The sequence below is a fragment of the Lineus longissimus genome, chromosome 14 (assembly GCF_910592395.1).
Source record: "Lineus longissimus chromosome 14, tnLinLong1.2, whole genome shotgun sequence".
Taxonomy (NCBI): Eukaryota; Metazoa; Nemertea; class Pilidiophora; order Heteronemertea; family Lineidae; genus Lineus; species Lineus longissimus.
In genome coordinates, this window is record NC_088321.1 from 7,934,484 (window position 1) to 7,956,937 (window position 22,454).

The following is a 22,454-nucleotide window of genomic DNA, read 5'->3' on the forward strand; positions in this document are numbered from 1 at the left end:
AATGAATGTTTCTCACTTGGTGGAGTCTTATGCTTGCTCTGGCAAAGGTAAAAGGTAGACTGAGCCTTGGTTCCATTTGAAACGACGAGGGTTGAGTGTCTCGCTCAAGGACACAAAGACATAACTGCGGTGATCCGTTTGAGAGTCAAACCCATGGTAGTCCTTATATCAATGTGTTTGGTCGCCTGACGCTTGTAACGAGAAGAGTTTTTGGGTGCATTTCTATAGTAACTCACACAACATAGTGAGTGTAATGGTTACGTGTGTATAAAGTGTAAACAAAATTCATATATCCATCATGTCCATCGAATCTGAAAAAATTTGTGCAGACCCATGACAATTCTGGTTCCGGTACAGTTTGTCGCATTCCATACGGGCCGCGCTTGCCGATCCTGCTTTCACGACGCACCGCAACCACAGTTACCATGATTCCCATTGTTTCCTTCCTCGTGACGCAATTATTTCATGACGTCATGAGCCATTGACCATTCACGCAAGTAGATTTATTCACACCGGCGCCACTGAAGTGCGGGTGTGGGACATCATGTATTTCAAAATCGTCTGCTAGGACATACAGGACAACGTCGGCGGAGACAGTTGTGACATTTCATTGCAGACAAAGAAAACGTCATCTTCTTCTCGATTTACGTAACTTCAAAAAAGTCAGTTTTATCACTACTAAATCCAGATCCAGTCACGTGATTTCTAGTAACTGCCAAACTCGACCCAGTGCCAGAACTGTGAAGTAATGATGTAGGTCACGTGGTCAGAGTGCAGGAGTTCCCTTACCGCCTGGCTATCCGATTTAGCATCTACCGTTCCGGAACGACATCAGCGCCTCCAGTGTCAAGATAATAAATTTGCCATTCTTGATTTTGGCGCCAAACGAATAAAAAAAACGCGTTAAAACAATTAAGAATATATCAGCTACAAAAATTCGTTATTAACTAACTGCTGAAGAAACATACACAAATATCTAGGCTAGCAGGTGGAAAATTCAATTATTATTTCACCACAAAGAGCTGCTTCTGTCCGCAGATATGAGACAGCTACCGGGGCGGGGACTATTTCTTATGGGGCCTTATTGTTCAGCGTCTCCAAGGAATTTCCCCCCAATGTACTGACTAAAACCTGTCACTTTCAGAGAACGGGGTTGGGGCTTTGGGGGTCTCATCCCCAAATGTACTGGCTAAATATGTCAGAAGGACGGGGTTTGGGGGGCTCCCCCATGTCAAACAGTTGTGGGAGTTGACTAGAGCTTGCTCTTTACATATTATAGGCCTAGTACATGCCCACCAATGCAGATTGAAGTCGGACCTCTCGGCTCTGGCTGTTGGGGCGCAGGACCCCGCCGCGAAGACCGATCAGCCGGTTGCGGCTGACGGGGAAAAGGTCACATAATTTAGGAGGAGAGACGATAACGACGAGGATGGATTTCTCTAATTTCTACTTTTTTTCGGACTTTTAAATATGGCATTTTGGCAGATCGTTGTGGATAGGGAGGAGGCTAGTATTGGATGAGCGGAAAGAGTGGATATCGTATATTCTGGAGATATTGACGTCGTGTAGAGACATCGTTTTGGAGGGAGCATAAACGGACGTTTTTGTGCAGTGTTTGCCGTCACTATTTTCTCCCGCCGTGGCTCATGAAGGGAGGCCTCCCACCCGCGATTATTTAGATCGTTCTATTCCACGGCCGTTAGACAACAATGTGCCTTAACAATTTATTTGATCACATGACTCCTGTGGAATCTCCGATCTGATTGGTTGATCTGCAAACATGACGCCTTCGTGGTAATTTGCATGATTTATGAAGTAATTTCCCTTGACCAACTTTGAACGCGTCGATTATGATAATAAAAGGGAGGGACCCAAATCGGAAGTGAATAATAATTAGGTCATGTGCCAGGAATGGTTACTGCGTAATCAATTTTTTGGGTACTTCGTCAACTGGCGGAGAAATTTGCTGATGCGCCAAATCCCGTGCGAGTTTCTTCGATATTTCGCCGGAAAATCAGTTTAAAACAGGTAAGATCGGTTCATATGCCAAGAATTCGTACATGGTAACGAAGAACCCATATCGAGGGACTCTTATGAACCAAGAATAGAAACTAGCAAGTCTTTAATATGTAAAGTCAAGAACTTAGTGAGCCCCCCTTTAGGTCGGGGGAGCTCCCCCGAACCCCCCTACGAGCATATGTTAAGTGCAAGCTCTAACAACTACAGCTGTTACAATGGGGGGACACCCCCCAAACCCCCCTCCGTCGACATAGGTTTTTACCAGTGCGTTGGGGGGAAGCTCCCCCCAAACCCCCCCGGTGAACAGTCAACTAGCCCTTCTGTGTCATACTGCTGGAGGGGGGGGGGTGCGATGGGACCATCCATATAGTTCCTTCCGACACATTTTTGTTTTGGTAATGTAATACATTGTGATTGACCTTATTCACGGGAATCGGGCGTTTCCAGTGATATACGACACAAATGGGTTGTCCTCATGCATTCACTTTCGAAACGCATTTTAAAATAGATGTTACGTCCTGTTAACCCTTAAACCGCCAGAGGCGACGATCGTCGACATAAGGGGGAAAGCGCCAGAGGCGACGATCGTCGACAGCAGACATTTAGTTCCACCTGTCTGCTAAGAGATGGCAGTGAGTGTGCATGTACGCTCTTTGGTACTTCGACAGTGATGCTTAGCACAAAATGGCATCGAACAAATTTCAAGTTTCTATACAAGCTTTTGAGTATTTTATCAAAAACTTGAAGCCCCATTTTCGCGGGAATGACGTCATCAGGAGTAATTAGCGCTGCTACGACTAATTAGACGGATGCTTCGACCAGGAATCGGATGGAAACGATGTATTTGTATTTGTAGACTTCATATTAAAATACCAAGGGAGGTATAAAAAGCTGATGGAGGTATGTTCTGGCCATATTTTTGTTGATTATGGGTATTTGCACTAATTAACCCCTAATTAGTAAATTTTGGCGGGAAATGTCACAAAAATCGACGGGAATTACCATTTGTATAAAATCATCAGTACATTCCATGGTGTTTGTAACAAAAATAACGTTGTTATTAATCATTTTCAAAAATGCTCGGTTAATTCGGCGCTCAGGGGTAATATGATTTTGTTAATTCGGCGCTTTAAGGGTTAATGGGGCACGTCATCATCGCGTACATTTTGGAAAAACTCCCTAACGAGACCGGAGCAGACGGCTGAAAGTAGTTTACTTATTGGCCGCTAGGGTACAGAATGTACGTCGCTCACCCGAATTTTTCACGCAACTATAGCTAAATAGAGCTAGTTCTAGTTTGTGATTCAATTTGATACTTCAGATTTGGGCAGTAGACCAATATAACTTAGTCGTCAGTGTGGTTTTAAGCTGGAAAAACGTATTTGTTTTTCTTAAAGTGCCTTTTTTGGACGGGTGTGTGCGATTGTTTTGTTTTTATGTCACGTGACCTCGATCATGTCGACACAAAATTGAAATAAACCACCCTTTTCTGTCATTATTTAGGACGGATATTTCTCTGATAAAAATATTAATAATTGGCCAATTTCTTAGGCATATGATGTAGCGAATTCCCATGAAGATTTAAATTAATTTCAACCAATGGGATAGCAACCACCACCGGAAGATCGCGGAGAAATCGGTAAACTCAACGGAGTTAATTCAGAAAAATACCAAAAAAAATTGTTTGTAGGATATACAATCTCTCTTTATTTCTCATCATTCATTTACATTATCTACTCCCGCACACACGTGTATCTTAAGAGCCCCTCCTAAAGGGGGGCTTATAAACGTAAACAGAATGATGAAAAGGGAAAATTATATGGTAATTTCTCATCTTGGTGGTGTATGCTACAATGTGGAACCAACTACACGGCTCGTCGATGGTGTAGCAGGAGATTTGCTTGACCAACTTTGAAAATCGCGAGCCCGGGTCTCCTGGTCGTATTCCTTATTATATACCAAGCCACTTTGGTTACTCAACCCGCCGTTGGCGCGGTGGTCGGCAGGCTATTCATAGTAACAAGACCGAGGGATTTCTCCACGTAAAAATTACCTAGCTAACGGCCGTGATTCCAATACGGAGAACGTGAGTAACATTTTATTCATTGATTTATTTGGAGGCCGATGAGATCTTTGTGAACTTTGTTCGTGTACATATGTTGTCGTATTCGGAATCGTGTATATTCGTATTATTCTAAACCACGTGAATGGATTCTGGAAGGATCTATTCAATCATATCGTAAATGTGGAGCTCGCCAAGCCAGGATCGACAGCAAGTGGACTCATAGAGAATTGAAGAAACCAGGCTGTGGTAAGTTTGTGACATTTTAGTACTTTATAGATACAGTCCTCACATCGCCTTATTGTATGGGAGGTCAATTATAGCTGCGCCCAAAAAACTTGCCGCTGGCTGCATTGGGTACGGGGTGAGTTTTGATCAATCAATCATGCTTTCTGCCAGCTGTAGGCTAATACCGGAAGATGTTGGCTAGAGTAGAACACCGACCATCCGGCGAAGTAATTATAAAAACAAAAAAAGTGAAGGAACCTTTTCTGCCTGGGTGAGAAAACTTTGTAAAAATTATATACTTTCGATTGTCGGATGATCTATTTCCGGACATTGTCATTTCTCCGCTCTCGTCATAACCCCCTCCTCCTGCACGCGAGTCCAGCCCTTCTGATGACCAGACAAAAAATGCCATGAACTTCAGTGACCTGGGTGACCTTTTTTTAGCTGGTCGCAAATTGCGTTGTGTACTGGGGCACGTCATCGTGGGGGGGGGGGTTCGGGAAGAAGTTTTGATGCAGTTCAGCCGACAAGAACTATCAGGGAAATAGAAACATACAAGTACCAGTCGTAGCGATCACATCAGATCACCATTATACTCATGTGATCCATCCGTACTGTAAACCCCTTAATTTACACAGGGTTTTTTTTTGCAGAATTTGCAAACAGCCTATATTCGCGAAAATAAAAATCGCGAAAAAAGTTTTAGATTCGAAAAACTGATCGAAATTTCAAAATCAACAAAAAAATAAAAGTCGTGGATATTTTTTTCAGAAATGTTGGCTGATTGGAAAAATAAAAAAGCACGAACATTTGTCTGTTGACAGTGTGCTGGTTGCTGCAACTCTCTCACGCAAATGACTCACTACAACACTGAAATGCGAATAATATACTTTATTCTTTTTTTCTATTTATGATTTACCACCACCTTCGTATTCTACTTTTTGTTATAGATATGCACCACCAACATTGTAGCATTCATTCAATATAATACCATGTTCTAAATATAATGATATGCAGCAAACGACCTATTTCGTCCAATCAAAAGCGTGTACAGAGAATCACCGTATGTGTCATTTTGCTTCTTTGTGATATTTTCAACTGCTACTTTTTTACAATCGATTGCCGCGGCCAATATGGCATGTTTCACTTTATTTTACACCACCAGCATACAACAATCGTTGAGGTGATATAAAGATTACTTCCTTCATTATTACTTGCGAGCAAAAATCACAAGTAGGCCTACTGATGTTCTTACATTGTTTAAGGGCTTCATAATATACAATGTAGCTCTTTTCTGGAAGCACAGGAGGAACAGTGCATGAAGCTGCAGCCAGCTGACAGCGTCATTGCTCTGTTGCGCTCAGCAGAGTGAAAAATACATTGTCCATGTTGGCCACGGCATTCTACACTAAAGGGAGTAGACAGTATTGGGATGACAGTCTGAACAATCTCACCATTTGGGCAACCAAGGAGTGAAGGACAGAAATTCTATACCAAGCCAACCAATTTGATAGAGCAAGGTGGCCTTCTGGCTATATACGAGGACGGTTCAATAAGTTTTAACAATGGGGCATTCATTTCAAAAGGGGTTATCACAGACTTTGGAAAACACATTTGCTCAAATGATGCAACTGTCTTAAGCGCATCTAAAAATTATCCCCATACTCCTACAATAACTGGAACTGCAGCTTATTTAGCAGAGGTTGGGTGCAGCCTTTGAATTCTGAAAATCGAAAAGTTTGAAAAACCCTCATAAAATATATTGATTCCGTTATTTTTCAAAAGCCAATATTTGCACCAGTGAGTAGAAACAAGCATTTATAAAATGTGTAAATATCGGTCACGTGGGCTAACCAGATGTACCATTGTTATTCAATATAAATAATATTGATGACACGTTTGCAATGTGGTGAATTCTGGTCGAATTTTTCAAATACGTCAATCATCAGTCTTTAATTACATTTGATCAGCCTCAATCATGCTGGTCGAATGCGTGTTAAGCATTAAGTAAAAGCATCCAGATTCACTTTATAGTTGTAACAAGTGGCTTTTGATTCCCAGTTATTTTTAATATCTAATGTTTCATTTAAGTGTTAAATTTGGTGAAATTCTGCTAAAAAAAACTCGGTCACAAACAGGTAGTTTATAAAGCCCCCTTGTATGAATTGTGCTAGGGACGAAGAGCCAGGAATAAGTAAGTGCTCTGGTATGTTGATTAGTAATGCCTAAAGGAAAATATGGTGGTGACTTTTAAATACTGAAAATTTTCATAACAAGTTTGTCAAAAATGCACCACCTGTTTTTAGTCAGAATTCAATTGCCACTCAAGGGTCAACACATAGCGATAAAACATCAACATTTATGTGAAAGTGGCCACAATATGCAGTGATTTCAGCATGATGCAGGCCCTGGTTTCGCCTCGGCGGCAAAAAGTTATATCAAGTTTTTTAAAAACTTCTTGATCCGCCCTCGTAATACATTGAATAATACCTTGGTCCATGTGACATACAAGTAGAGAAGAAAATGTCCGTATTACAAAAGTTGATGATTGTAGTTATACCTAAAAAAATGAAACGGCCAGGGGCCATTGTGCTCACCGTATAGATATTTGGTGCTTTGGAATTAATCCAGGTTAAGAATCATTGTACATGTTTAGTATACAAGTCAAACCAAAGTCGGTATGAAGTGATGTATCGTTGCTTGGAGTAAGTACCATAAGAATATCATCAAAAACAAGTCACTAATAAACGAGATATTGCACTTTTTACTTATTTTAGTTTTTGCCTTCTGGTGGCCAAGTTGAGTACCAGATCAGATTCGAAATTCGGTGTCCGAGGTTACATGACGTAGGGAGTCAGGTGTACCAAATTTCAAGTTCATAGCTTTAGTGGTTAAGAAACGTGCCATAGTTACAATCAAACGACCAATTTACGCCATTTGACCTCCGTGACCTTGAAAAGCAGGTCAGATTAAAAACTCATATGATACGCGATATATCCTTGCTAGGAGAACCTACCATAAAAATGTTATTGAAAACGAATCACTAATAAGCGAGATATCACACTTTCTAGGTTTTCACTTTTGGCCCCCTGGTGGCCAAGTCAAGAATCAGACCGGACTGAAATTCAGGGTCAGAAGTCAGCTGACCTAGGGGGTACTTTGTACAAAGCCTCAAGTTCATGGCCTTTGGGGTTAACAAACGTTCCACAGTTACGCTCAAATGGCCAATTTACACGATTTGACCTCTGTGACCTTGACAAGCAGGTCAAATCAAAAACCCGTATCATATGTGATGCATCCTTGCTAAGAGTATCTACCATAAAATTTTTACCAAAAACTAATCAGTAATAAGCGAGATATGGCACTATTCAAATTTTTGGTTTTGGCCCCCTGGTGGCCAAGTTAAGAATCAGACCAGACCGAAAATCAGTGTCACAGGTCATCTGACCTAGGGGGTCATGTGTACCAAGTTTAAAGTTCATAGCTTTAGTGGTTAAGAAACGTGCCATATTTACACACAAACGGCCAATTCACACCATTTGACCTCTGTGACCTTGAAAAGTACGCCACATCGACCTGATTTTTTGTCAACATGTAGAGCTACGTAACAGGTGTCTACATACCCAATTTAAAGACTATAGATAAATAATAAATTATATAGGACAAACTATAGGACAAATAAAGACAAAGTGTGCCACTATCGGTGAAATTTTAGAGTTTGACCTCTGTGACCTTGAAAAGTAGGTCAAATCAAAAACCCGTATGATATGTGATGTATCCTTGCTAGGGGTACTCACCATGCAAATTTTAGCAAAAACAAATCAGTAATAAACGATTTATCGCACTTTTTAAGTTTTTGGTTTTAGCTCCCTGGTGGCCAGGTGAAGAATCAGACCGGACCGAAATTCGCTGCCAAAAGTCATGTGACCTAGGTCATAATGTGTACAAAGTTTCAAGTTCATAGCACAAGCGGTTAAAGGAAAGGACCCGTCAGAAAATGGGGAGTTTTGGACGGCCCGGTCAAAACCTTAGGCGGGAATAAGGTTTCATTGATAAATATAAGGAGTTTCAAGGCCCCCAAATTACTTGTAAGGTTCAATAGATACTGGCCTTTCATTGGTTTACCGTTTGCGTATCATTTACATACTCTCATCTTGAAAAATATGACAATATTTACGATCACGTTATTGATTTTTGCAACATTTTCGGTAACGCGCCCCTTGCGGATCTGTAAGGTACCATTCGGATGCTTGAAAAATGCCTCGTCTTGTCGATTCGCTCGCGGATAAACGCATCAGGTTGACTGCAGCAACTTTTAATTGTTGGAGACAGAGAAGGAAGGAATATAATTATCAGTTTGATGAAGACTTTGCAAAGTTTCTTCTTGGGACTCTTGAAGGTCTGCCTCTACCAAATATCCCGATGGAAGTTGATGATGCTCGAGCCGCACTCGGCTCTGGGAGGTATGTACTGTCATACACGTAGCATGCACAGCATTTAGGCATACACTACAGCACAGTGTGAGTGTGCAAAATCTACAGACACTCACTGCCTGGCGTTTTGCCAAGGTATGGTGTTTTGATTTTTCTCTGTCTGCTTTCCAAGATGTTAGGAAGGTTTGGTACTATTATTAGGCCAGGATGGCTATCTAGGAAGGTTTGGTACTATTATTAGGCCAGGATGGCTATCCCAATCATAAAATCTGCAGCTGAACCCGGTTTTTAGCAAATATGCAAAAATTGCAAGCATGGCAATTTAGAAGTAGGCCCTATTAGTATAGGCCTAGGCCTAGCCTAGCCTAGCCTACAATACTTGACTTGCCAAACTCAGAAATGCAGCGCCACTCGCGGACAAAGATAGAACAACTCGACATTTTTTCCACCGGTTTTCGCTGCGCATGCGTACCAGCCGTCATCTTTCGCGGCGACGGACGAGAAAAACAACTGTTCTTCACGCAGTGAAAGCAAATTCACACAGGTAAACTGGTTATAACTGTGGTACGTCTGTTTCTTAACACGTAATAGTTATCAGATTGCTAAATTATCTTAAATCATGAGCCTTAAAGAACTTTTTGAACTCTCAAAAACTTACACAAAACAAGTTCAGATTGCCGCCATTATTAGTTTCCGGATGGCTGGTACGCATGCGCAGCGAAAACCGGTGAAAAAAATGTCGAGTTGTTCTGTCTTTGTCCGCGAGTGGCGCTGCATTTCTGAGTTTGGCAAGTCAAGTATTACATCATGACAGCCTACAAATACAATGGCAGTGTCATGTCAACTGGCCAAGGGCCTTGGGCAGGCCAATAGCAATAGGTGAAGGATGATAAGTCCTCCGAGACTTGTACTGGTATCGACAATGTTATTAATATTGTAAAAGCGCCTTTGAACGGATAATAATCTGAAAAGGGCGCTTAAATTTAAATATGGTATATACATACATACATACATTGAATATTTCATAATTTATTGACAATCTTCTGCTAGGGCCTAGTGCAGTGTCAAATGATAAAACTATTTCATTTCTGTTTCAGTTCAGTGGGACCTGTTCATGATATTGGCTTTCCTGACATGAGTGGAGTCGCTGATCTTGATTGCAGTTTCCTTGATGTTGACGAGGACAGCAATGAGGAAAACTCTGATGACGAGGGCCCTATTGCTCAATTGCAAGCGTCTTTGATGAGCAGTGAGGATAATGCCCTTGACTTGGAGGTAAATAACTATCCATGAACTTTCACCATTCAGGGATGCAACTACCAGGGGAGGGAGCAGGGGGAAATCCCCCCCCCCCCCCCCCCCGATCATTTAAGAGATGTGTTACTTTTTTACCGTGTTTTTGGCTAAAGAATTTCCAGGAGGTGCCCCGATCATTTTGCCCTCCCGCCTGTCGAGAGCCTTTTGCCCCCAACCACCACCAACTAAAAAGCTAGAGTATGCCCCTGCAATCAGTATTGATACGTCATCAATCTAAATGACTATATCACCCACATTTGAATATAGGCCTTAGAAAATTGTTGTTTTGCCTCTTGTACTTAAATCACATGGCATATTTCAGATTCAGGAACCTGAAGATGACTTGGAGGTTGACCATACCGTCATGGAAGAATTCCAAGACCAAAGAAATGAAGAACTACCTGTGCAGCCAACAACTGTTACTGAGGACATGGTTGATGGGGAAGTGTTTGATCAGGTTCCAAACAAAAGGTAAATGATAAAAGAACCTTTATTGATAACAAGTTCAGTACTATTTTTTGTTATATTAATAAAAGTAAATAGAGCAGGTTTCCTTGGATGTGTCTGTACTTAAGCACTGAACAAGTTGGTAGGTCGTCTGCAGACATTGTTTTGGTGACAAAATTGATGGCCATCGCATCTTGCCCAACTATACAGTGATTTCCAAAAATATTATTTTAATATCAGAAGTTTATTTTAACAATAACCAACCAAGTAACCAAAGTTACTTACTGTACATCATCCAATTACTACACTGCAGAACCTGAATTACAATATTGCTTTATTGCATTTCCAGGTTGCTTGCCGATGGATATGAGCGCCAGTTGGAGAGTGGAATGTCTGCTGCTGACGAAGACCTCCTTGCCGATCAGCTGTTTGTTTGCTCTTTGTCCAAGTGCAAGGAACTTTTCAATGGCAAATACAGAGAACAGTTGTGTCAGATCTGTGGGGCTGATGTTTTAACGGATCATTTCTTTGTGGGGGGTACACTTGTCCTTCGACAGAAGTGCTGCATTAAGCCCCGTCATGTACAGAATTCTTGGCAGTCCAGCCACAAGGACACTGGTATTTATACCACAAATTTATTACTCATGGCTTCAATTACTATGACAGGGAACAGTTATGCCAAAGTGGCTCATTTAGCCAAATTCATGAATCTCGTCATTCCTTCTGCCTCGACATTCCACCGGGTACAAGATGCATATGTGACGCCTGCTGTCAACAGGTACTATGATTTTGCTCATGGTATAATTATAGAAAGCTTAGCGAAGCAGGGACAGCCCCTTGATCTGTGTGGTGATGGAAGGTGTGACAGTCCAGGTAAGTTGTCACTGTGTTATTTCTGTCTTTATTACAGGAGTATGCCTATAGCATGACTATATGGTTGTGATTGAAATGGTTATGGAGATTATTTTAGATAAAATGTTTAGGTTACTGTACGGGGCGAAGTCTTGGGAGTTGAACACTGCTCCCTAGATTGCACATATAGAAGTGGTGTGATTGTACATTAGACTTTGTCTCTTTCAGGTTTTTCGGCCAAGTACCTGCAGTACTCGTTTATGGATGCGGCCAGTAGTTACATTGTTCACCTGACCACGACTGATAAGAGGGAGGTCGGGTTAAAAAGTCCTAATATGGAACGGCACGCTGCGATATTGGGGCTAGCCTATCTCTGTGGAAAAGTTGGCATAAACTCCTTCACGACAGATGATCACAGACCCACAAGAGTACTCTTAGGTAAAGGCTTACAAGTGATTATAAAGACACATTTGATACTTGTCTTGACATATTAAAACGATAAGTTGATATCTTTGAAAAACCTTGCAGTCTGTGTGTCTACAAGACCACCTACTCATTGGTTTCCAACCAGAGGCAAGACCACTCTATTGATTACTTTCTGCATCTGTTTTATTCATTCACAGCATTCAGCAATCATACCTGTAGGTTCTTTTTATAAATTTTTTCAAGGAGTCGGTATGAAAATGCTTCATGTCTCGTATCCCTTTTTCTTCTGTTACAGTAAAAATACATGTATATATTTGTGCATTTCCTCATTTCAGAAGGTAGTCAGCGCTCCGAGACAAAACTAAAGGCACTTTTCCCACAACTAGAAGATACTGATGTCCAAAATATCCTGAAAGTGATGCATTACCTCGATGTTTGGCACCGGTCGAAAAAGATAGGAACAGCCCTTGTTGAGGTAGGTACAACATAATAAATAATTTCACATCTAAGTCAACTGTATCCATTGATCACTCAAAATATGTACTACAATTGAAGTAGTTTTGAACAAAGAAAATATGTCGTTGAATATAGTTGCATGTATGACCAGCGTGTTTTATAACTCATTTGATTCTATATTTCTACTCAACATAGCTTGCAAAGAAGGCGAGACACCAAGAGTTGCTAGTGTGGGTCAAGCCAATAGTAAATCACTTCTGGTTTAGCTGTGGGACATGTAAAGGTGACCAAGATGTTATCAAGGTAAAATTAGTCGGCTAGTAAATTGCCCATACTGTTCATCTCTTCACGCCTACAATCAGAGAATAATAATTTGACTTCAAGTTACACTTGCAACTGCCATACAAACCCACAAACAAAATGATCTGTTCTTGGCTGGTTAATGTGGATTTGTTACAGTTTGAATTTAGAATCATTTTGTATGAAATTTAGTATTCACTCTAAGTATTCATTTTGCTTTAGGATATACATTCTGTATAAAAATATATCACGTCAGTCTCAAGTCTGCTGCAATATTAATGATATCGTTTTCAGGAATTGTGGCTCTCTGTCTTGTACCACATGCAAGGCATCCATGAATGGTCCACGGGACAGTGCACCCACGGTACTGTTGATGAGGAGAGGCCACCAATCAAAAGCGAATCAACCATTCAAGCTGTGAGGGAAGTGGTGATGCTGGAGAAACTTCTCCAAGACCTGAAGATGTATGTTGGATTCCACCACACAGGTCTCTTGGAAAATTTCAACGGCCTCATTAACATGTATGCATCAAAACGAAACCACTTCGAGTAAGTACATATACACAATCATCATTCAAAATACACAAGAAACTCCCATTAAAGGACACTAATTGGACTGAAAAAGTCTGTCCTTTGTACATGCTATAGGGAAGTATCCTGATTACAGAGGTAAAATGGAATGGGGGGGGGGGGATGACCTTTATTAGCAAGTTGTTCAACAATACGCAGTGTAGCTGTTTGAATGATGTTCCCCATTCTGTCTGCCAAAAATGGAAGATAATGGCATATTTTCAATGAGTGACTCAATCATGACGTATGAATGAATTTCTTCAGGTATAGCACCATGGTGGCAAGGACGAGACTTGCAGCCATCGACCACAACCATCATATCCATCGTGAAATCGCGACATCAAATGGAAAATCAGTTGTGACAAAAGCGTATTCCAAAGGAGGTGCGCAGTGGGTTTTGCGGTTCAAGAAAGAACCAAAAAACTACAGTTATCATAGGTAAATATCTCTTGCATGCATTACCAGACTATTGTCTTCGTATTAGTAGATGGAACCAGTTGCAGGAACTGGGAGATCAGGAGTCCACCTGATGTTCACAGAAAAAACTTGTACGACTTGAAGACGAAGTGAACAAACTAATTTATTGGAGATAGCTTTACAGTAACAAATGTAGTAGATCAATGTTCAAAAACACTAATACAAATTCAACAATATTTTCAGAACACTAAAGTTTATGGTTCTGGAGGAGAGGAGGCATTACCCGAGTAGGCTTTCAGCCAAGCACGTGATAGATGAGTCGGATCCCAGAAATATTGCACCAAACATTGCCCCAGTGCAGGGAGTCTCCACGGAACAGCTTCTGGATAATTACAAGTCCAGAATGGGAAAGTCTGCAGTGTAAGTTATTTCTGGAGAGAATAATGGCATGCCCATAACAGAAACATCTTTAATATGATGCAGTAAAGTCTCTCCTACATGTTCACAGTTGCCAGTTCCACACCAACCTGTCAAGTGTTAACTGATACATCTACTTACTAGAGGACAGGACGCAGAAGACAAACTCGATTTGCAGACATTGTCAGTGTTATCAAAAATTCTGGTAAAGGTCAATGCAGATATTCTTTAACTTACTTTCATGTTACATTTGCAGTTCGAGGAACGAGGACGAGGTGAATGAAGAACAGCCGGGAGAACAGCTTGTGTTAGAGTGATGCAGAAATGTTTTTGGCCACCTTTCCAACAGCGCAATGCAAATTATTTTCTTAAAAGTAACTGTCTAGGCCTACACCACAGCCAGTGTTCCAGCACGTTTGAATCCTGTGTATCTGCCATCGGGTGCAGGAAACCTTTCGCGAATCATCCAAACACAGCATGAGGGAATTACCACTCTAACAGATTTTCCAAGATATCCGTACTTTAACATAATGAATTGTCGATAGCCTGTGTGGCGCATGGCTCTGTTGTTTCTTTCCCTGTTCATGTTGGCTAACATCTCTCTGTTGCCACGGAATGCCGTGATAATTACGTCTTCATTGATGCAGACATTACGCACTGCTGGCTCAAGTGAGACACATTGTGGCCAGGTTTTACCACAGCAAACTTGCTCGTCTCGAGTAGGCATCACCCTACACCTTTTACAAGTGCATCCATTGGGTGCATCAGAAGGAGGAGGTTGGGGAGGGATTCCCCTCTTCTGGTGCTGCATTTTCATGTGATGTTGTTGTAGGGCGGCAAGAAGTTCCGGTTGGTCATTAACGACCATCTGTACAAAGTTCCAAACTTCATCATTGGTAAGATCATGCAAAAACTCCTGAAAAACAGATGAGTAATGACAGTTAGTTTGATGTAGAAAAGTTAGGGTCTCATAATTGTGTCATTTCTATATAACCTGACCGCTGTTTTCAAGACACGTCCCTAATACATTGTAATCAGGATTGTATTGTAAGTCCTGCATTTTAAGTCTCGGAGGTGTCCTTGATACAGTGCCCACTGTATTACGAGTGGTCTTTCCATAAATTCCTTTTCGTTTTTTGGGACACTTACTTCTGGGATATCAACTTGCTGGTGGATTGGCTGACTTGCATTCTGGCCTGCATGTCTTGCAACTCCAGTTGCTCTTGGCATTTCATTTGATGGCCCAGGCTGAAGCAAGATACAAGAACATTTTTGAAAAGTTTCAAGTTGAATAAATATGAATTTTTTACCTCAAGACCTAATCAATAACTGAATCTGTCAGGGAGTTGCACTGACACTATGAATTTGATCAGGAGCCAACACTATTCAATTGCCTCATATTGTTCCAACAACATAATTTTGCGTTTTTTTATTTAACGCGTTACACAATATATCTTTCAAATATCTGGTTCCATAAGCACCTGCTTTGTATTTACATGTACTGCAATGGCTTTGTAAGGACAGTAGAAAAAGATATTTGCTTAGCAGAAATGCATGCGATGTGTCACATATTATTTTCATGCATGTACCCACCACTTGATCATCTTGCACTGGTATGCTGGAACTCCTCTGCTGCACGCTTTGCAGGCCTGCCTCCTAGAAGTAAGATGAAATGATTTAAAGTTTTCATCAAAAGGATTTGATTTTTGCTGTCCGGGTATTTGCAATCTCACTTGTTCATTTGTTAGTACAGTGAGTAACAATTACTGAACAATTACTTGTATACCTTTTTACACTTTGCAAATATAATACTCGGATATATCTCTATACATATTGAGTTCTTTTAATTCTTGGCTCAGAGCGCATCCTTCTCTATGCTTTTTAATTCGTTGAGGTTATCTACAGACCTGACAACCACCCACATCTCAATATCAAACTGTCATAGCCTGTAGCCTAGTATGATTATCCCCCATTTCTTCCCGGTCTCATTCCCTATCTTCCCCAGTGGTTTCTACTACTATCTGATTAATGACAATCTAACTCCATCTGGTTGAGCATCGAGATCTGACATGGGTACCCCTTGTCCAAGGAAATCCGAAAAGAAGTGCATGACAACTGGCACAAAATACTTGATGGTCGAACCAGCGGCTCATAAAGAGTTGGGGAGGGCTTGGGAACTGTGTGAAAAGACCTCTGAAGTAGTGACTAAGTGTGTTTGAACTCACCATGTTACCCCTGGCCCTGTTCGTGCATTTCCCAAGACGACAGGCACACGCACTGGTGCATAATCGTGAGGGAATGGCCTTCTTGCAAGGACAACCCCTGGCACAGGTTGCCTTGCAGCTGCATGTTAGTCGCGTGGCTCCATCTGCTACAGCTGTCACCGCACCGGTGTTAGTCTCACGTCTTGGCGTCTGCACCACCCTTGGGGAACACCTCAATGCCGTTGGCGTACTGACGAGACCAGCGTCTCTGGAGGCTCCGACATTCGCCATCAGCAGTGACAGGTCACTTGGCTGGAATGGCCCCATCTCCTCTTCGCTCATGTTCAGTGCCCGCAATTCTGGCAAATATCTCGAGTCGTCATGGTTGTCAATCAAGTCTTGGATAACATGCCGCTCCATTTCTTCTGTACTGTTCGGATCAGGGGCCTCGCTCTCCACCGGCCCAGAATCCACCGGCGACTCGAAATCCATACCACTATTCTCTCCATCCATTTTCTCATCTCTCCAACTCACTACTATCGCTATTGACTGCGTAACATACACTAACATTCTTTATCTATCATTGCTAACTTCATTTACTAGAACACTAGCCTCTTTGTAGCCGATTATGTAACCCATAGATAGTGGAAACACCTGACAGCGCCGCCCGGCATGATCCACGTGCTACTGGCATATTTATAACTCGTAGTAAATAAGGTTGTAAAAATATGCAAATGAGATGCCGTATATGGAAACCATGACGTCACTAAGCAGTTCTTATTTCTGCTACGGGTGGCGCTGTTGCTTGCTTCTGGAGGCGCTATTCAACCTCTTTAAGAAACGTGCCACACAGGATACGGACGACGGACACATGGCTATCGTATAGACTCCCCTGACGGTGAGCCAAAAAGGGCTGTGCGGGTGGTCACTTGCCAGAATTCGTCTACCAACTAATCCGTGTTTTACCAAGACCGTTTACTGACAGATTGACAATAAGACAATCAGTAGCGAAAGCAATTCTGACAAGAGAATCCTCACACTGCCGCTGAGATAATTTATTGCCAAAAGGCGGCATCATTTACCGGTCAAATACACCAAAAAAACTCCAGCCCATGTCAACTTCATCCACAAAAGTTAGTTAATTTGATTTGATTTGATTCAATTTAATTTCATATAAATTATGAGCAACGATACAGACATATTGTATCGGTAACTATTGAAGCCACGCTTTGGCAATAACGTCCTCATTGCTTTTACGCACTCAACGTCTATAAGGTTACATTTAGCAGAAATGGATTTATATATCCTTTGAAAAAGTACATGCTTCTCTCTAGAGCACGAGAAATCATTCTCACAATCCCTATTTGTATAACAATATTACACGCTTCTAAAGAGTATACAATTCACACATTGGCCCAATATGTATCAAAATACGTGACGCAGTATACAGCGAAATTAACATAATGTCACAAGTATCTTGTTTAGCAGGATGCAATTGGAAAGACATGTACGTAACTGATTAGCATCAATTCGTTTCCCATCGAATTGTCAGTGAGATCTTTGCACTACCATCTTATCTTGGTCGTGAACTACAACGGAGATTTATGAAAATAACTTTTAACTCAAAATCGCCTTTCCTGGTCAATGTGTTGTTATGCTGTCCTGTGTCATGTATTTGTTACATGTTCTAGAGTACAAAAAGACATACTGTCCACATAGTTCAAGCATAAAAATCCTAAGATTCTAGAATATAATTAACACAATGGCCCATATGCATTGAATTGTACTCATCGTAGAATTCCATTTTCCACCAATAGTCTTATGGTTTGCAGACTTTTGCTTCTGGTTCAGAGCAACATTTCATCAAAGTGTTCCTTTTGTGAAACGTTCCTCTAAACACAAGAAGATTTTAAATTCTTATAAAAAGTTTCTAGAGGAAAGAAGGATACCGACATCTGAATAGTCTTATGAGTGAGGTTTCGCTATCCCGTTACACCGAAAACGGTCCTCGTTCTCATTATCGGAAATATCAAAAAAGATTCCTATTCCCCGTATAGAAATGCATGCAGGCATTCACAACCAAGATTTCGGCCTGTTTTATCATCAGCCCTCTTGGTTTACAAACCAACCTTTCTGGATGTTATTCTGAATCACGGTTCGGCAACCGGGTACCAAGGCCTGGTTGACAAAATCCGGTTACAAGATCCAACCTTTGTGTTGCTTCTCGCCTGTTTATCGTGTAAAAGAATGTATACCGCACGAATTTCTGGATGTTATTCTGAATCACGGTTCGGCAACTGGGTACCAAGGCCTGGTGGACAAAATCCGGTTTTGAGATCGATAAAACCAGCTCAGAAATTGATGAAGTTATTCGCATCAGTCGATCAATCTCGGTCGATCGGTTCTTGGAATGGGATAGCAAAAACTCACTATTACTGTTGACTTGAGAGGAACGTTTTACAAGTGATCTTATCTGTGTAAAACTTTGCTCTCCGCTAGAATAAGCCGCGCCGAACAATGTATAGGTGCAAGCTTCGAGAGCACAGAAATGGAATACCATTCATACAACGGCCCTAATGCATCAAGATAATAATAAGTTTCTCTAGAGTACAAATAGAAATACAATTCACACAATGCAAGCAAAACATTACGTTTCTATGATACAATACGCATCAGAATATGTGACGCAGCCAGTAAAACATTGCATGTCGATTACCAGGTGAATTTTTGGATGCAAATGCACTTGAAAATGGGAACTGCATCCCTTAGCATGAATTATTCTCCCATAAAATTATCAATTTTCAAACAAAGACGTCTTCACGTGACACTGAATCTCACGAAATGGAGTTTTCAAAAATAAACTGCAACCCAACTTGTTTTCTGTTCACTTTGACTCGTTTTACTGTCTGGGTCACAAGTTTGTCGAGTTCAAAAATAAAGCACGCACTGATTGAGCCTAAATATCAAGCTTCACAAGCGTATATAAGAAAAACATCTCTCCCATTGTCCATTCCGTATGCCTAACATATGAAGCTTCACAAGCATACATAAGAAATACATCTCTCCCATTGTCCATTATGTATGCCTAAAATATCAAGCTTCACAAGCATGTATAAGAAATACATATTTCCCATTGTCCATTCTGTATGCCTTAAACATCAAAAAGGACATGCTTCTCTCTAGAGCACGAGAAATCATTCTCACAATCCCTATTTGTATAACAATATTACACGCTTCTAAAGAGTATACAATTTACACATTGGCCAAATATGTATCAAAATACGTGACGCAGTATACAGCGAAATTAACATAATGTCACAATTATCTTGTTTAGCAGGATGCAATTGGAAATATATGTACGTAACTGATTAGCATCAATTCGTTTCCCATCAAATTGTCAATGTTAAGCTGGTGAGATCTTTGCACTACCATCTTGGTCGTGAACTACAACGGAGATTTATGAAAAGAACTTTTAACTCAAAATCGCCTTTCCTGGTCAATGTGTTGATATGCTGTCCTGTGTCATGTATTTGTTACATGTTCTAGAGTACAAAAAGACATACTGTCCACATAGTTCAAGCATAAAAATCCTAAGATTCTAGAATATAATTAACACAATGGCCCATATGCATTAAATTGTACTCATCGTAGAATTCCATTTTCCACCAATAGTCTTATGGTTTGCGGACTTTTGCTTCTGGTTCAGAGCAACATTTCATTAAAGTGTTCCTTTTGTGAAACGTTCCTCTAAACATAAGAAGATTTTAAAATCAAACCGTATAAACACTTATATAAAAAGTTTCTAGAGGAAAGAAGGATATGTTACCGACATCTGAATAGTCTTATGAGTGAGGTTTCGCTATCCCGTTACACCGAAAACAGTCCTCGTTCCCGTTCTCATTATCGGAAATATCAAAAACGGTTTCCTATTCCCCGTATAGAAATGCATGCAGGCATTCACAACCAAGATTTCGGCCTGTTTTATCATCAGCCCTCTTGGTTTACAAACCAACCTTTGTGTTGTTTCTCGCCAGTTTATCGCGTAAAAGAATGTATACCGCACAAATTTCTGGATGCTATTCTGAATCACGGTTCGGCAACTGGGTACCAAGGCCTGGTTGACAAAATCCGGTTTTGAGATCAAGAAAACCAGCTCAGAAATTGATGAAGTCATTCGCATCAGTCGATCAATCTCGGTCGATCGATTCTTGGAATTGGATAGCAAAAACTCACTATTACTGTTGACTTCAGAGGAACGTTTTACAAGTGATCTTATCTGTGTAAAACTTTGCTCTCCGCTAGAATAAGCCGCGCCGAACAATGTATAGGTGCAAGCTTCGAGAGCACAGAAATGGAATACCATTCATACAACGGCCCTAATGCATCAAGATAATAATAAGTTTCTCTAGAGTACAAATAGAAATACAATTCACACAATGCAAGCAAAACATTACGTTTCTATGATACAATACGCATCAGAATATGTGACGCAGCCAGTAAAACATTGCATGTCGATTACCAGGTGAATTTTTGGATACAAATGCACTTGAAAATGGGAACTGCATCCCTTAGCATGAATTATTCTCCCATAAAATTATCAATTTTCAAGAAAAGACGTCTTCACGTCACTCTGAATCTCACGAAATGGAGTTTTCAAAAAGAAACTGCAACCAAAAATTTGTTTTCTATTCGCTTGACTCGTTTTACTGTCTGGGTCGCAATTTTGTTGAGTTCAGAAATAATGCACGCACTGATTAGGCCTAAAATATCAAGCTTCACGAGCGTATAAGAAATACAGTTATCTCATTGATAATACCGCATGCCTAAATATCAAGCTTGACGTCCATTCACGATCATAAGAAATACAGTTCTATCATTGTTAATACCGTATGCCTAAAATATCAAGCTTGACGACCATTCACGATCATAAGAAATACAGTTCTATCATTGTTGATACCGTATGCCTAAAATATCAAGCTTGACGCCCATTCACGATCATAAGAAATACAGTTCTCTCGTGGCCCATACCTTCATGACCTTGTGCCTTAAACATCAAGCCTCTCGAGCATACATATAAGAAATACAGTTCTGTCATTGTCTATACCTAATATCTAAAATATCAGGCTTATATAAGAAATACCGTTTGCTCATTGCTGATACCGTATGCCTGAAGTACATTATGCTTCTAGAGTATATGAAATATGATGCAGTACAATACATACAACACTGCTGATACAATATGAATGGGTTAGGGCAGGTTTCAACTATCTGTTTCGTGTGGTGCAGCAGTCAATGCACACTCCTCACTCGACACTTGGTTAACATCTAAACATGATTTTGTTTGTTAGGATTCGACATTATCATGACCCAGGATAACAAACATACTGTTCGTAACAAAATCATCTGTTCTCTAATCCCGCGATGGCAGGGTTCGTTGCTAGATTACCCATGTGAATCACTACCACCAGTGCGCGACGTCAATATTGATAACTTAAACAACTCGGGGGGACCAATAGTAATCATGCTGAAATATACAGCGATATGATACTCATTTTTTCATTTGCGAAGCAATGCTAAAATCGGACCTTGAAATGTCTCTGGCAGAGTCGGGCAATATTTTGGAGGGTCATTTCACAACATTTCGTTGGTCGCCAGAACATCGAAATGCCATAGATACGATCGACAGAAATCGAAACACGTATAGTTTCAATCGGTCTGCGTTATCGACGATTTGATTCCTAGAAATAGTCGGTAGAAATGTTCTCGAGCAATCGACGTCAATTCTAAAATTTCGGCGTCAATTCGACGTTGATCTGGCGCTGATTCCTGACCTGGGATGGAACATAGAAGCTCGCAATGACCACTGCACCACGGAAACAACCATTTGGCCAAAGTTCGTAAAATGGAACAATTCTTTGGCTTCAATAAAACAAACACAGTTGAAAATACGCATAGTGTAATCTTGAAAAACTTGGAAACATTTAACATGTCGTTATCACTTTGTGATATTGAGTTACCGCTGGAATAGGCTGCACAAAACTCATGAAAACCATCACATCACCCAATCTGATGTTTTCAACTTAAAAATACACTACGAACTTTATTTAAAAGGAAGTCCTTGTGACTTGTACACAAAAATAATTTCGAGGAAAAACATCTTTAAAATCATAGCCCTTTCTCCCTTTTCTCCACATTCTAGTCGCCTACACTTGCCAGAGCATGTCTCATAATGTATAATAGTATTACACTGGAGTATGAATAGAAATTCAATATAACATAAGTTTCTTGGATACAAAAATAAATCAAATTCAGCTTTGACATATAATGA

General features: G+C 40.6%; 2 protein-coding genes across 6 annotated transcripts in view; both read left to right on the forward strand.

The window, feature by feature from the left end:
• Positions 1–2,890: 2,890 nt before the first annotated feature.
• LOC135498761 (uncharacterized) overlaps positions 2,891–22,454 on the forward strand; it is a 115,345-nt gene continuing 95,781 nt past the window's right edge. For all 5 annotated transcript variants that reach the window (XM_064789169.1, XM_064789174.1, XM_064789171.1 and 2 more), the window contains exon 1: positions 2,891–4,330. The gene's annotated coding sequence lies outside the window, so the exon portion shown is untranslated. The remainder of the gene's footprint in view (positions 4,331–22,454) is intronic.
• Positions 9,871–15,689, forward strand: LOC135498899 (uncharacterized). Its single transcript, XM_064789416.1, has 10 exons — positions 9,871–10,017; positions 10,361–10,509; positions 10,835–11,358; positions 11,566–11,775; positions 12,099–12,238; positions 12,415–12,522; positions 12,814–13,067; positions 13,353–13,526; positions 13,749–13,925; positions 14,179–15,689. Exons 1-10 carry the CDS (start codon positions 9,877–9,879, stop codon positions 14,237–14,239), a joined length of 1,938 nt encoding a protein of 645 aa, XP_064645486.1. The 5' UTR covers positions 9,871–9,876; the 3' UTR covers positions 14,240–15,689.